General features: G+C 48.3%; 1 protein-coding gene and 1 long non-coding RNA gene across 3 annotated transcripts in view; one reads left to right on the forward strand and one right to left on the reverse strand.

Moving 5' to 3' along the window:
- The window catches only part of EPS8L2 (EPS8 signaling adaptor L2), a 61225-nt gene that overhangs the window by 15221 nt on the left and 32772 nt on the right, over positions 1-13232 (reverse strand). For both annotated transcript variants that reach the window (XM_068683615.1, XM_068683614.1), the window contains 8 exons: positions 11561-11625; positions 6784-6945; positions 5741-5890; positions 5416-5495; positions 4577-4716; positions 2544-2623; positions 1926-2052; positions 1477-1565 (listed from right to left, as the gene is read on the reverse strand). In XM_068683615.1, the coding sequence (XP_068539716.1) occupies positions 1477-1565; positions 1926-2052; positions 2544-2623; positions 4577-4716; positions 5416-5495; positions 5741-5890; positions 6784-6945; positions 11561-11625 (893 nt within the window). The remainder of the gene's footprint in view (positions 1-1476; positions 1566-1925; positions 2053-2543; positions 2624-4576; positions 4717-5415; positions 5496-5740; positions 5891-6783; positions 6946-11560; positions 11626-13232) is intronic.
- LOC137857314 (uncharacterized) lies at positions 9084-12389 on the forward strand. Its single transcript, XR_011097052.1, has 3 exons — positions 9084-9172; positions 9683-9945; positions 10417-12389. It is a non-coding gene; the product is annotated as an uncharacterized lncRNA (long non-coding RNA).

Consider the following 13232-nt stretch of genomic DNA (forward strand, 5'->3'; position numbering starts at 1 on the left):
ACCAGCCCCACTGTATCCATCTCAGCTGTGCGAGTGATCAGAAAGGGCTGGGATGCAATAGCTATCATTTCTTGATGCTTGGAGAATCCTCAGCTGCCTCCGCAGAGCAGCCTTTGCATCAGGATGTGGATGCGTGGCATGGCCCTAGCAGAGTGCCTGATCGGTTTGTGTGGGAGCAGTTGTTGCTGGCCAATGCTGCCACCTCCAAGACTCAGTTCTGGTCCTGAGCGAGCAAAAATGTGTGAATGCTCGCTTCTAAAGGAAAAGGTTGCAGCTCGGTGTCCTGCCTTAGGCTTGTTTACAGTCTCTGTGGTTTCCTTACTACTAACGTCTCAGGAAGGATCTTGTTCACTGGGCAAGTTTGGTCAGAGCTGACAATTTCCTTCTGGCTCATTACCCTCCTGGTCTCACACACTTAACTAAGCAGAGCTGGGAACATGTCTGTGCTCCAGCTTTTCATCCCCTTCTCAACATCTCCCAGTGCAGCTCCTCCAGGGGAGAAACAGTGGAGGATCCAGGAACCCTGGGACAATGAGAGGCATCAGCTATGGATACCCAGAGACAAGCCAGGACCCTGGCTGAGCAGCTTCACTGCTGCTCTTTAGAGAGGACCAGGTGAGAGCAATTTAAAGTAGATAAGACTTTTTTTTTTTTTTCTTTTTTCTTTTTTTAATATTTACAGTTCTGGTTTGTGCCTCAGAAGGATAACAGGGACTAGAGCTCTCACAAAATTATGTAGATTTTCAAAGACCACAAGCAAGTGAGTATCATGAGTGGAGACACCTGTATAAGCCTTTGCACAGCTGTCAGCACAGAGGGCACACACTGGTTCTTGAATCTGCAAGCCCACGACTTCACAAGTGCTCTAAGCCAGGATTGCATCAGAGGGGAGCTGCTGGCACTGCAGGGCCCCAGCTGCTCAGTCCTTCCTGTGCTGTGTTCCCTGCGGGAACGAGCGCTCTGCAGCTGCAGGGTGAGCCTGGTTAGGGAACTGGTCTGACCTGAGCATTGCCAAAAGGAATTGGTTGGTTTTCACGTGTATGATCTCTTCAGCCACGTGCCGGGGCACAACTGCTCGGCCTGGCATAGGGAGAAAGGAGGCACAGGGAGATGGAGAGGAATAGTTGGCTCCTTCCAGCAGCACAGCTGCACCTCAGCTCACAGCATTTGTGGAATGGGTCCTAGTGCTGCGTGGGCACCACAGTGCTGGCTTTTGCACAGGCAGCAGGAAGGCGCGTGCATTTTTCAGATGTGGACTTTTGGCTTCTAGTTTCAGTTTAACAACTTGGCCCAAGAAACCTGCACAAGCCTCGCACAATGTTTAGTTTGTGGTTGCTTCTGGCAGAGGAATCTGAAATTCACACCTTTGTCCCTTGACAGTGTTTTTCAGTATGAATTTCACTTTAAATGCTTAGTACAGCAGCATATGGGAAACAGCCCTACCCCTGCATAAGACAAAAATATCCTGTGTCTTACCAAGAGGTTAAAAGCCAGTTTGGTTTTCTGGAAGCAGTCGATGAACTCAGCCTCACTTGGGGGTCTTGCTCGAAGAGTCAGCACGCCCTCTTTTATAAAAAGGTGGAGAGAAAGGCACTTTAATTAGAGCGTCCCCTTCCAGAGAGGGGTTCATCTTGCTGGCATGCAGAAGAGACAGCAATAACAGGTATGGAGACTAGAACTACTAAAAATCAAGGGTTTGAGAATAGTCAGATGTCTTTCTCTGTGCTGGAGGCTTCACAAGGCTCTGTGTGCTCTACACTAGATCCCCAGCGACCAGCAGGACCTCCCAGACTGTTATATCTGCTGTCGGGTCCGTAGCAGCGCTGCTGCACTGACCTGCCCTTGCTAGGGTGTGAACTGAGCTTCCATCCCAACCTTTGTCTGTGCCCCCACGTTCCCCATTTGTTCTAGCTGCTGCACTGTACCTGCTGGCCCTTTCTTCTTGTTCTTCTTCCCTTTCTTCCTTTGATTGAGCTGTTTGAATGCCTCTGCAGCCTTCTGAAGCCTGGCGACAAACACTTCGATATCATCCAGAGCGCAGTTCAGGATTTGCTGTGAGGACAGAAATGCAATGAACCCAGGTGGAAAAAGCCAAAACTGCACACAGCCAGGAAGCCTGAATCCCCGAGTGCCTCGACCTGTGCCCACTCCATTTCCTGGAAGAATGCACAGGAATGGGGAATCCAGGCATGAAATTAACCTGGATTCATCGCTTTCCATACACAAAGCCGTGCCAGTTCTGTGTGCTGTACTTGCCAATGTAGTAACTGACCGCTGGCTGATGGCCATCTGGAGAATAACCCCAAGAGTAGATTATGGACCAGGGAGAAGCAGAGCACAATTACCTCAGGTCAAAGGAGATTGCACCTAACCAGTGAGGGAGCTTTGCTTTTGCTCCCCTTATCTTTCTAAGCAGTAGGTATCAGCTTAACAATGAGTGAACTATGCATAAAATGCCTGCTCGTGGAGGAGGAGCCCCTTGCTTCCTTCCTCTTTTCCCCCATCCCTTCTGCCTATCGACCCTGCACTGTTCTGCTACCAACCGTTTCTTTTTCAATCTTCTGTGCTAAGATGATTCGGGACTCTTCATGGTCCTGGGAGGCAGAGCCTCGTCGTTCATAGTCTGCAAACAAGGAAAGGGAGAGAAAAATATTTTTACCATCAAAGGCTGAAAATGGACCCTGTGTTAAACACAGGGACCCATGGGATGGTCGCTCCTGGCTGGGTTTGTGCATTCCTTTATTCTGAAAGCACCTCAGAAGACCACAACGGTAATCAAAGCTGCCAATTAAACCTTTCAAGGGTCACAGCAGCTACCCCCAGCCCTGTGTGTCAGTATGCTGCCTGTTTTCAGATAGCAGCACTGGATGAATGGCGAGGAGCAGCCAGCTGCTGGTACAGGCAGAGACCTGCACGCCCAGCTCCCAGTGGCTGCCAGTCACTGACTCCTTTGCCTTGGATGCATTAAGCTGCCTTAAGCCTGCCAAGGAGCTGCTCCTTGCACTGCTGAGTGCTCCACGGGTATGTCACGCACGGCCAGAGCAACTCCAACCCTCTCCTCTAACCCTCTGCTCCCCGCAGGAGCCTTGCTTTTGGCAGGGATGCCAGCTCAGCTAGCTGCCCATCAACAAAGAAGAAATAAGACCTGAAGAAGAATGCAATGGCCCCTTGCTAGAAAGCAGCACACCAGGAATTATGCATGATTGATATTTAGGCAGGCCCAGGCAAAAAAAAAAAAAAGCATTTTTCTACAAATTCATGTGCAATGTCTCAAGTGTTTTTAATCACTATTAAATAAACTCGCAAAAATAAAAACCACAGGTACCTCCCAGCTTCCAGAAGGCAGACACTCAATGGGACAGCAATATTTCAGCGTGAGCACTTGCTCAGGCGGCCTCTTGTGACAAGAATAATGTGTCAGCTCAGTGAAATGGCCTCTGAACGGGCCAGCACAGCCGGTGTTCGGGCAGCAGGATATATCAAGTGGGAGAACTGGGGAGGCAGTTTTGGCAGAGGACTGGGGAAATGGTACGTCATCTTCAGGCATTAAGATGAGATGATTAATTTTGACAGGTTTTATAGAAAAAGCAGTAAGGCATGTTTCAAAGGAGAAATGATCCCAGCAAACAGGCATCATTCAAAGCTTTCTCCTGACTCCTGCTTTTGTGCTGGGCTCTCTTTTCTCAGATCCAGAAATCCTGCCTGAGTAAATGCCCAGCTGTGCTGGTGGGAGCAACGGACTTAAACCTTTACGTTAAGCCTACTGGGAAGGGCAGAGTTAAAGGTGGCTGTTTCACGGAAGACTGCTGTGCGTCAGAATATAGATGTTGAGAGATGATCCAGCTCTGAAATAGAAATCTGATTTTCATTATGCAAAGCTGGGCCTAAAATAGGCTCTTCATTCAAGAGGCCGGATCATCTGCTTGGCTTTGGTTCTCAGCCCAGGGAAATGAGTGTTTGCTCTCCTCAACTGGTATTCAGAGTTTCTTATTGTACCCTGCTTATAGATTTTCCTTCAGCCTAGAAATTAATCCCAAGAGAAGCTGGTACAATTGGCAGGGGTAAGAAAGGGTTAGAGTTTGCTGGTCATTTTAGTCAACCTGAGCTTTATTTCAGAGGAGCTTATTTCTGTTACTGGGAACTTCTTTCTCCAAAGAGAACTAGAAGTTTTCTCCAGACAGCTCAAACTGGGATGAAGTTGGGGTGGTTTTGGAGTAGGGGGTAAGTTCAGATCTGCCTTTTCACCCTCCACTCTGGTATTCATGCAGACCACCTGACTTCTGTGGGTGAAATCTTGGTTCTTTGAAGTCAGCAGGGCCAGGGATGCACCTTTCTGACCAGATCTGTCTTGTCTATACGTTTTAAGATCACCAGTGCCTCATGCAATTGCTGTTTGGTGACGGCCTGTCACCTCTTTGGGGAATTTCAGTGTCTTTGCTGTTGCTTCATAACATAGTGAAAAGACACTGGGCAGAGGTGTTGGGACTGAAATGACCACAGGCTGTTTCGGGAGGGTGGGCTGCCCAGGCTAACGAGCCTCCATCCTCAGGACCGACCCGCTGAGCTCTCCCAGTACCTGGTTCATACTGGGAAGGGGGTGCCACCCGGTTCCTGTTCATCGCTGGCCCTCGCATGTCGTGCTGGATCGGGATGGGAGCCGGCCCTTGTGGCGGTGGGAGGATTGACTGTCTCTGCTTGATCTTTTCTTGGTTTGCTCTGCAAGGCAAACAACACAGAACAACCCCTGTCAGAGGCTGACAATCCTATTCCCAAGAGAGCAGTGTGTAAGTGCACCAGCCTGAGCAGGGCTGCGTGCTCGGGGTGATGCTGTGCGCTCTGGCTGCCTTTCCCCTGTGCCCCGAGGCTGGCAGGTTTGGGAGAGGTGGCTGCAAGGGTACAGCAAGCGTCTTTGGGTAAGGAGAGCTGCAGCACCTGACTGGTTTAAATGGAGCTTGCAGCATGTGGTCTGGAAGGCCCGTGCACTGTTTTGGCTGGTGCTTTAGAGCAGGGAGTGTCTGTGAGGTCGGTGAGATTCCTTGCACAGAGTCAGCAGCACAAACCATTGTGGGGGTCTATCACGGCAGCCAGGAGCCCTGCTTCGAAGCCTGTCAGCAGAAGAGTTCCCTGAGCGTGATTTGCTTCAGGGTGTAAAATCTCCTAGGGGTGCTTTATGTGAGATGGAGACTCTGTTCCCAGGCATGTAAACCAAGGATATATTTTGAGCAAGGAAATAAAAAGGACAGCCAAAATTCATATCCTTTTCATAAATAGCAGTGAACCTCAGCTAAGCCCGCATGAGTGAGCTGCTTGTCTGGGTCCTCTTGAAGAGGGAGGCTGGCCTGGCAGTCACTGCACTGAGTGTTCTCTGCAGGGGATGTGATTTGGGGGATCCCAGCTCTACCCTGCAGTACTTACTTGAGTGTCTGTGGTCGTACTTTCTTCCCATGCTTGTGGTCTACCAGGGCGCTTTCTATGTCCTCATGGACCATCTCCGCCTTAAAGATAAAACAGGGATGTTTCACTAAAGGGCTGTGCTTTGGAAAATTTGAATTGAAGGCTCCAAGTGGGCAAAGGAAGAAATGGCTGGCAGAGAGCTGGGAGCGTATCTTGTTCTGTTACCAGAGTGGGAGGGATGGCTTAGGATGGACCCTTTTTTTTGGGCAAGCCAGCTGCAGGCCACAGTAGCCCCATCTCGCAGTGCACCCACTCGCATCCCACTGGCAAGGAGGGCTCTGCTCACCTCCACCTCGTCGCAGTTGAAGAAGTGGATGTCAGGTTTGTGCTGCTCCGAATCCTGGCACACCAGGAGGAGGATGGAGGCATAGCGCATCTGGTTCAGCACCGTCTGGCAGTGCTGGACTGTCGGCAGCGGGAAGTCCTCCAGCTCCTCCTGGAAAAGAAGAAGGAAGAGGCTGGGCAACGGGGATCTACAGAACTCCTGGGATCCCTGCTTGAGCAGAGAGACCTGACAGAGCTTGTGCTTCTCAGCAGGGATTTGCTGGGCTCTTCAAATACTCGTGTCACAGCCTGCAGTGGCTTGGGACTACATAGGACCAGGAAAGAGGAGGATGAAAAACAGGACTCTTGTTCCCCTGAGTTCTTGAATATGGGGGCCCAGTGGGAGACTTGAACAACTTGAGCTCTCTTGCTCACTGTCATCTTACTGATGTGCCTTACCTGCCCCAGTATCGTGCATCGCAGCATCCCAGCGGAAAGATGCTTTCAGGCTAATGGCAGTGAGGAGTTTGCCCTTCCACTGACTCTTGGATGACCTTGGGCAAATCTTTTTTAGTTTCTTCCTGCTAAATGCAGGGCAGAAACACCCTTCTCCTACTGTCTGGGTGCTCTTTCCCATCAGATTTAGGTGCCCTGTGTGCACGTACATGTATTGCTGTCAAAATGGGACACTGTTCTCAAGCAGGGGACCCTGCGTGTTATTTTAATACCAGTAACAGGTCCTTCCCTCTCTGCTCATGCTATATGCAGGTCTCTGTGGACCTGTAAGTCTGCATCACTCCCATGGAAAGCAGTTTTACTGTTTGCCTGGAGCACAGCTCAAAGTATTTTCCATCTGGAGTCTCTGTGCTCTGGAGCCATGAATAATCAGCCCACACCTGCCTGTCCTTCTAATTACAGTCAGCCAGCCCCTGCATGCCCCGGAGTGGATTTTGTTAGAGATCTCGCCTTGTTTGGGTTCCTCACAAATGGCTCCCCAAAGCAGAAGGGGAAGAGGATACTGCACGCCCCAGGTTAACTTGCATCCTCACGGAGCACTCTGGGTACCTGCGACTCGCAGTCGAGCAGGCGGATGGACTTGTCATTCACTTGCAGCAGCATCTCCTGCGTCCAGATCTTCTCTTTAGAGTTCAGCATTATGAGTTTTCGGATGGCATCATCCACCGTCACGATGGACTCACTCTTGTCCATGATGAAGGTGGCCAAGTGCTGAAGGTGGGAGGAAAAGAGGAGAAAACAGGTGAAAAAGGTTTGTTGGTGCTTGCGTCATAAATCACTGGTGAAAGCATCTCTAGAGGTTTGGGCTGTTTGTTCTTTATTGCACGGGCACGAAAGAGTCACGGTGGAACGTGTTCGTTCTGGCTATTAGTACCAGGCCGTTCGCAGTGGTGAAAGATTAGAGTTTTGTAACACAGCAAAGGTTTTCATAACGAGTTTCACTGCTTGCATATTTATCTCATCGTATGTCAATTCTAGCAGCTCTGGCTGCCATCCAGCGTGCATGTTTGCAAGTGCTTTGCACAAACGGGTTAGTCCCCTGGCTTTTCTGAAACCGCAAGACAGCTCCAAGCCCGACAGCTGACTCTGCTCCAGCCTTTCAATCCCCTCATGCTGCTTTCCCACCAAAATTTCTCGAATCAGCTCTCGTGGGAGTGACAAGGGGCCTCTCTGACTGTATAAAGGGGTATTTTGGTACTTGCCTCTGTCCTGCACTGTGGCTTTGCTAGATTACCCTGGTCTCTCTCCCTCCCTCCACCTGCCCCAGAGACCTAGCCTGGGGCTCTTCCCACTGCCAGCCTGATTTCCATGCTGATTTCCCCTCTTGTGCTGGCTGACGTGTGCTGAGATGGTCGTGTCACCAGCTCACGGTGCTGCTGGCCAGGCGGCGAGAGCAAGCAGTGCTCTCTGCAGATGGGAAGAGCGTGCTCTGCCAGCAGAGGGGACTGCAAGGCAGGAGATGCCAGCTCAGAGCAGCCAGGTTATCTGTGCCCGTTGTCCCCATGCCAGTGACAGCAGGGTCAGGCCACGTGTTCAGGTGACATCAGGGAATGGGAAGTACTGGGGAAGCAGAGGGAAATGGTCCCATCTCACTTTGTCCCCTCTGCTGCTCTGCTGTGTTCCTGGCAGCGAGATAGGAAGGAGAACGTGCCGGAGTGGGAAAGCAGCTGAAAGTTTTCCCTGTTGTAACCAGCTTCCTCCAGGAGAGGAAGGAGGGAGTTTTTTGGAAGGACACGTTACAGGCCTGACCAACACATCCTGCTGATGTCGGGGGGCTGCTGCTGCCGGCAGGCTTATCAGGACAGGTCCCAGCTCCTTCCCTCTTCCCTGGAATCTCTCCCACTCAGCCAATTCCCCCCACATCCCAATTCCCCTTCTTAATACTATTAGGGTCACTGACATGCAGCTGCTGAGTCAGACTAGCGTGTGGGTCAGAAGTGCAGTGCAGCTGTAACTGCTCTGGCAGAAAGACCCGTGCCTTCTCCCAGAGATCACACAACAGCTTTAGGGCTCAGGCAATTTCTTTCTGGTGCTTTTTGCTACAGTGGTGCTGTAGCAAGGGTCAGGGTCCAGAGAGTGCAGAAACACAGTCTTTGTCCTTGAAGACTGGCGAGCAAGAGATGCAAAACGCAAGAAGAGAATGAAAAAGAGCTTGGGGGGAAATGTGTCTGCTCCCAGTACCAGCCTCAGCTCCTTGTGGTTAGTGTCCGCAATAGCAGGTGTCTAAAAGAGCTGCAAATGAGGAACAAAGCAGTGCCCTGGGGAAGAAGTCCCTTCTACCTGTAAAAACCCAGGCAGAGTCTTTAAGCACGACATTCGGCAGTGGGCATTAAGGGTGGAGAGAATTTGTGGTGACCAATTTGTTGTTCAGGTGCTTGTTGGATAATTTGCGATGAATGGATAGACCGGAGAAGAGGATAAACACTTCAGAGGTTAAGTGAAGATCCAGTTCTATGCTCATAAAGCAAAGGTATGGGGTGAGGCACTATCTAAATAAAATTCCTGGCAGGTATTTGAGCAGCTCCACCGAAAGCTGAGATTAGCTGTCCAATCAGATATGAAGAACATGCTTGGGTATGTGTTACTGTAATTGTAAAATGCTGCATGAAAAGGTATTTGCAAAGTCAATATTATCCATGCAGAGGTGACAAACCCTCTGCCTGCAGAGAGGTGAAAGGAATTGGTTTATACCTGCTGACAGGAATCTTATCTGCTCTATTATTTTAACTGCCAGGTTTACAATCTTCATAAATTCCTTTGTCATTTACTGTTAAGTTAATTTTCGTGGAAACGAAAGCTACTTGTCTGACTAGGACTCATTAGAATATTTTTTCCTTTCCATTTTCTGTAGATACTGGTGGACCGAGTGGGGACAGAAGCTGGTTCTTACCTTTATCTCACTAAAAGCCCCTTTCATCCACACAGAGATTCAAATATGGTAATTTTTGTAAGAAATGGGCAATGACTTTCTCCACTTTTAAACTTTGATCAGCTTACAGATTACTTTAAGGGTGTAAAATGCTTCATATAAGGAAACCTCTTGCTGCCTCACTGCTTGCCTCTTAAGTCCTGTTTGTCTTGGTCAAAGTACAAGGTAGAAACTCACAAATGAGTGGCATATGGCATAATTAATAAAGAATTAATGTACGTGTCACCGTTTAAAGTCCCTTCCCTGACTCCACAAGTGACTTTATTTGTTAGGACTTGCTGATGGGGATGGCTGGCCAGGCCTCTGATGGGGTGGATTGAGTTAGTATCTCAGGTGGAAGCCAGCGCCTCTTTCCAAATGAGTGTTTTTACAAGTCAAAATTTCATTGTAGGCAAATGAGCAGCTCCCTTTATTTTTAACTGTGTTCTTAAGCTCTCTGCTGGACTTAAATCAGAGAAGAGAGGACCCTGTCTACTAAACATGAACCTCATGAAGTGCTTTCCTTTCTTGCCTTGCCAGGTTTTCAGTGACAAACGGCCCAGCTGGGCAGAGCTCCCGTGGTACAGAGGCTGCTGGCTGGCAGCGGCACGTTGTGTTCCAGGCATCGCCAGGCTCCGGGCAGCCAGGCTGGCTCCTCTCTTTAAGTGGATGTCTGTGACACTGCTGGATGAATTTGGCTGAATGCCTGTCATGGCTGAAGGGTTTTGAATTACTTGAGAGGACACAGTAGCTGAGGAAGAGCTGAAAGGTGATAGTCGATGTGGTCTGTGTTTTCTGGGCAGGTGAGTTCCGGTAACCACTGTGGAATACTGTTTTTAATCTGTCTGTCAAGAAGGGTTTGAAGGACAGAGAAACAAGAGGGACAGCAGCTCCCAATACTCTCCTTCAAATGCAGAGGAGGGAGAGGACCACAGCCTCTCCGTTTCCTGTTTCCTCATACTGAACTTCCCTTGTCTTTTTAACATCTTTTTTTTTTTTTCTGTTCTCCACCCCCCAATTACTAAACGTTTTAATTTGCTGAATCTTGATCGTTTGTATTTTTGATGAATGATGGATTTGCATGCCATTTTCAATTTAAATTTGAAGTAGAAAAGAGGTCCATCTGTAATTAAACCAAATTCATGTTCTTTAATTACTGCTTTTTGTCCTCCCTTCCTGTCAACCATTCCCCATCTGCTGGCTGTAATGACCATGTCCAGCCAAATGACTGCTTAGTGTTGGCTCACAACAGGCCTTGACCTCTTTGTCCACAGGCACTCATCCTTGACATAGCCCAGCAAAGGACAGGGGACACACCAGTAACTTCAGAGCCTTTGGAACCGCCAGCCATGCAGAAGCAGCAACCGTTCTCTACCTCTTCCCCCAGGCCCAAAGCAGCCTCTCTAATATTGGAGTCTTTCCCACTCTTCAAGTTCAAAGAGGTGTAAGGGATCCAAGCTAGGAACAGTTGTAGGGTAAGATAAGATGTGGAATACAAGGTGGGAGAAGATAGCAAATCCTCTGTTTTGCTGTAGCATTTAAACACGACCCAGAATTGTGCCCTGGAAAACTGTTGGAGCCTTGTGGGAGGATCTGTGGGCTATACCAGAGTTTATTTGCATTGATTTTCAGACAGTGTCATACCATAATGGAATGACTGCTGCTCTTCACAGGTAGGAGTTGGAGAAGAGCAGCAGAGAAATAAAAGCAGCAGGAGAGCTGGTGTTACTTCTAGAAAGAGCAGGCAGTGTGTGAGAGGAGAGAAAGAGATCCAGTCCAGCCCGAAGCCTCTGACTCATAGGAAGGAGTGAGGTCAGTCTTTGGAGAGGAATCATCTCAGGGCTTCTGCTGCTCTCCTGTAGTTTGTTCTCCTCTCATCCTTTAGTTTGTCTCCTCAAAGCATCTTTGGTGAACAAACTCCTGTGCTTCACCTACATATGCTCTTTCCTTTCATCCCTCTTTGTCACAAAGGAATCTGAGAGGCCCCGAGGATCCCAGCTTCAGCAGCATGCTCCATGGATGGAGAGGATCTGCGTGGTCTCAGCCACTTGCTCCAGGGTGGCCCACAGCACAAGGAGGGGAATTACAGTGGGTGGCTGTCTGCAGGCATGCCCTGCAGTACAGGAGCTAGAAATTACAACCCCTCCGAGGGAAGCTCAGGAGGCAAATTTATCTGCATGCAGCAGCTGGGAGAAAGAAATAGGGCAAAGGGGAAGTCCCACCTCCCTTAAGGAAGAATGCAGCAGCTTTGCTGTTTGCCTCTCCCAGGGTGTGGAGAACAACACTTGTGTATTGTAAGAAGGTTCCCCAGCTGGTCTTTGACCTAATAAACTCCAGGACAAATGAAATACATTTCATTATCAGCATCTATCACTGACGTAGGCCTCTCAGTCCCATAAAATTTCATTGCATACTCACCTGTACATGGTACTGTGAAGTCTCATGCATAATGATATTGGAGTTGGAATATTTTTTCCTTTGTTCTGAAAAAAAAAAAAAGATAACAAGCTTTCAGTTCAACGTCTGTTTATCAGAATATTAGGGAGAATTATAGTTCTCGTGGTGGGGTGCTATTCTCTGAGCTTCCAGTTTCAATCAGGGTTGAGAATCAAGACATCAACTTTTGTCTCGAGGACTGGCAAATTAGGAGTGTAGGATGCACATTCAAGTTGTATCCTGTAACGTCGCTGCTAATTTGATTCCAGCACTGGTTATGGAGGAAATGAAATCTTGTGTACAGGGAAGCCTCAGACAACAAGTGACAAGGACACTCGTGGAAGAGGGCTGGGAAGAAGAGGAACAGCCTGAGCAGGCCGGCACAGGGCTGTGATGTGCATGTGGCAAGAAATAAAATCCAGCCACAATCCTCCAGTTTGGACACAACAGCCCATTTACATGTCCTCCAGACTCCAGAAGGAACCCTCTGCGCCGCTGTGACGTTGCTGGTTTGATTTCTTACACTTCTTACTGGCAAGGCACAGTGTAGGGCTGATAGGAAGGGCTGTACAGATCAAGGCCAACCAGTCAGAGCCTGGCTTTTTTGAACAATATTTTTATGAGGCAACAAATCTTTATTACTTCCTGCATTTCTCACTGGAAAGCAGCACTAAGAGCAATTGGAAAAAAATACATTGCTTGGATTTTAATGAGGCTATGGCATATAATCCTATAAGATTTTACCCTGTCAGGTTTTACTCATAAATTAATTGGTATGTGTCCAGTGAGTCCATATACATACTTTGTGCATATAGTAGAGGAATAACTACCAGGTCTCAAGTCTCAGACTGATTTGTGACTAACCAAACTGAAAACATCTTCCTCACCAGCAGAGGACATCCTCTGATCTCTGGTTTGCTTAGAAAATGTAATTGTCATTTTATATGTTTTCACCCATCCTAAGCTGGAAATAGCTTGTGTTATAATATCCTGGCCTCTGCAGCAATAGTCACAACCAAGAGGATTTCATGGCACAGCAAACTCTGGGGCTGCTTGTGTTTTAAATAAATATATATTATTCTTAGTTTATTTGTGGTTTACTTCAAAGCTCTCTTTAATGCCTTCTCTGGGATTTTGGCTTCTCTATTTTTTTCCCTTTCCCTGTAAACATGGAACATGTGGTCTCATTTTACAAATTTCCTATTTAGAGAGACTGGCACCCAGAAAAAGAATATCCTCATAGAAACTCTGGTAATTTGAACTCAGTTTCTAAATTATCTATCTATCTATCTATCTATCTATCTATCTATCTATCTATCTATCCATCCATCCATCCATCCATCCATCCATCCATCCATCCATCCATCTCTCTCTCTCTTTTGGTGAAGTGGTGCCAGACCCAGATAAAACCTCCACACAATGAGAGGAGGACGAGTGGTGAGTGTGGGTGATGAAATCAAAAGAAGAGCAGAAGGGAGCGGCACCAGGTCTGCTTTTGTGCTGTTTGAAGAATTGTCAGCAGCCTCCTTGTTTTTTTTTTTTTTTTTTTAAGGTGCCTGAGTACATCTTATCGTGGCTGCTGTGGGAGGGACAGTGACAGGGGGACAGAAGGGCATACGGGAAAGCTGTCACGCTCAGTGCTGGCAGTGCCTCT

Source organism: Anas acuta, chromosome 5 (genome assembly GCF_963932015.1).
Source record: "Anas acuta chromosome 5, bAnaAcu1.1, whole genome shotgun sequence".
In the NCBI taxonomy this organism is placed as follows: domain Eukaryota; kingdom Metazoa; phylum Chordata; class Aves; order Anseriformes; family Anatidae; genus Anas; species Anas acuta.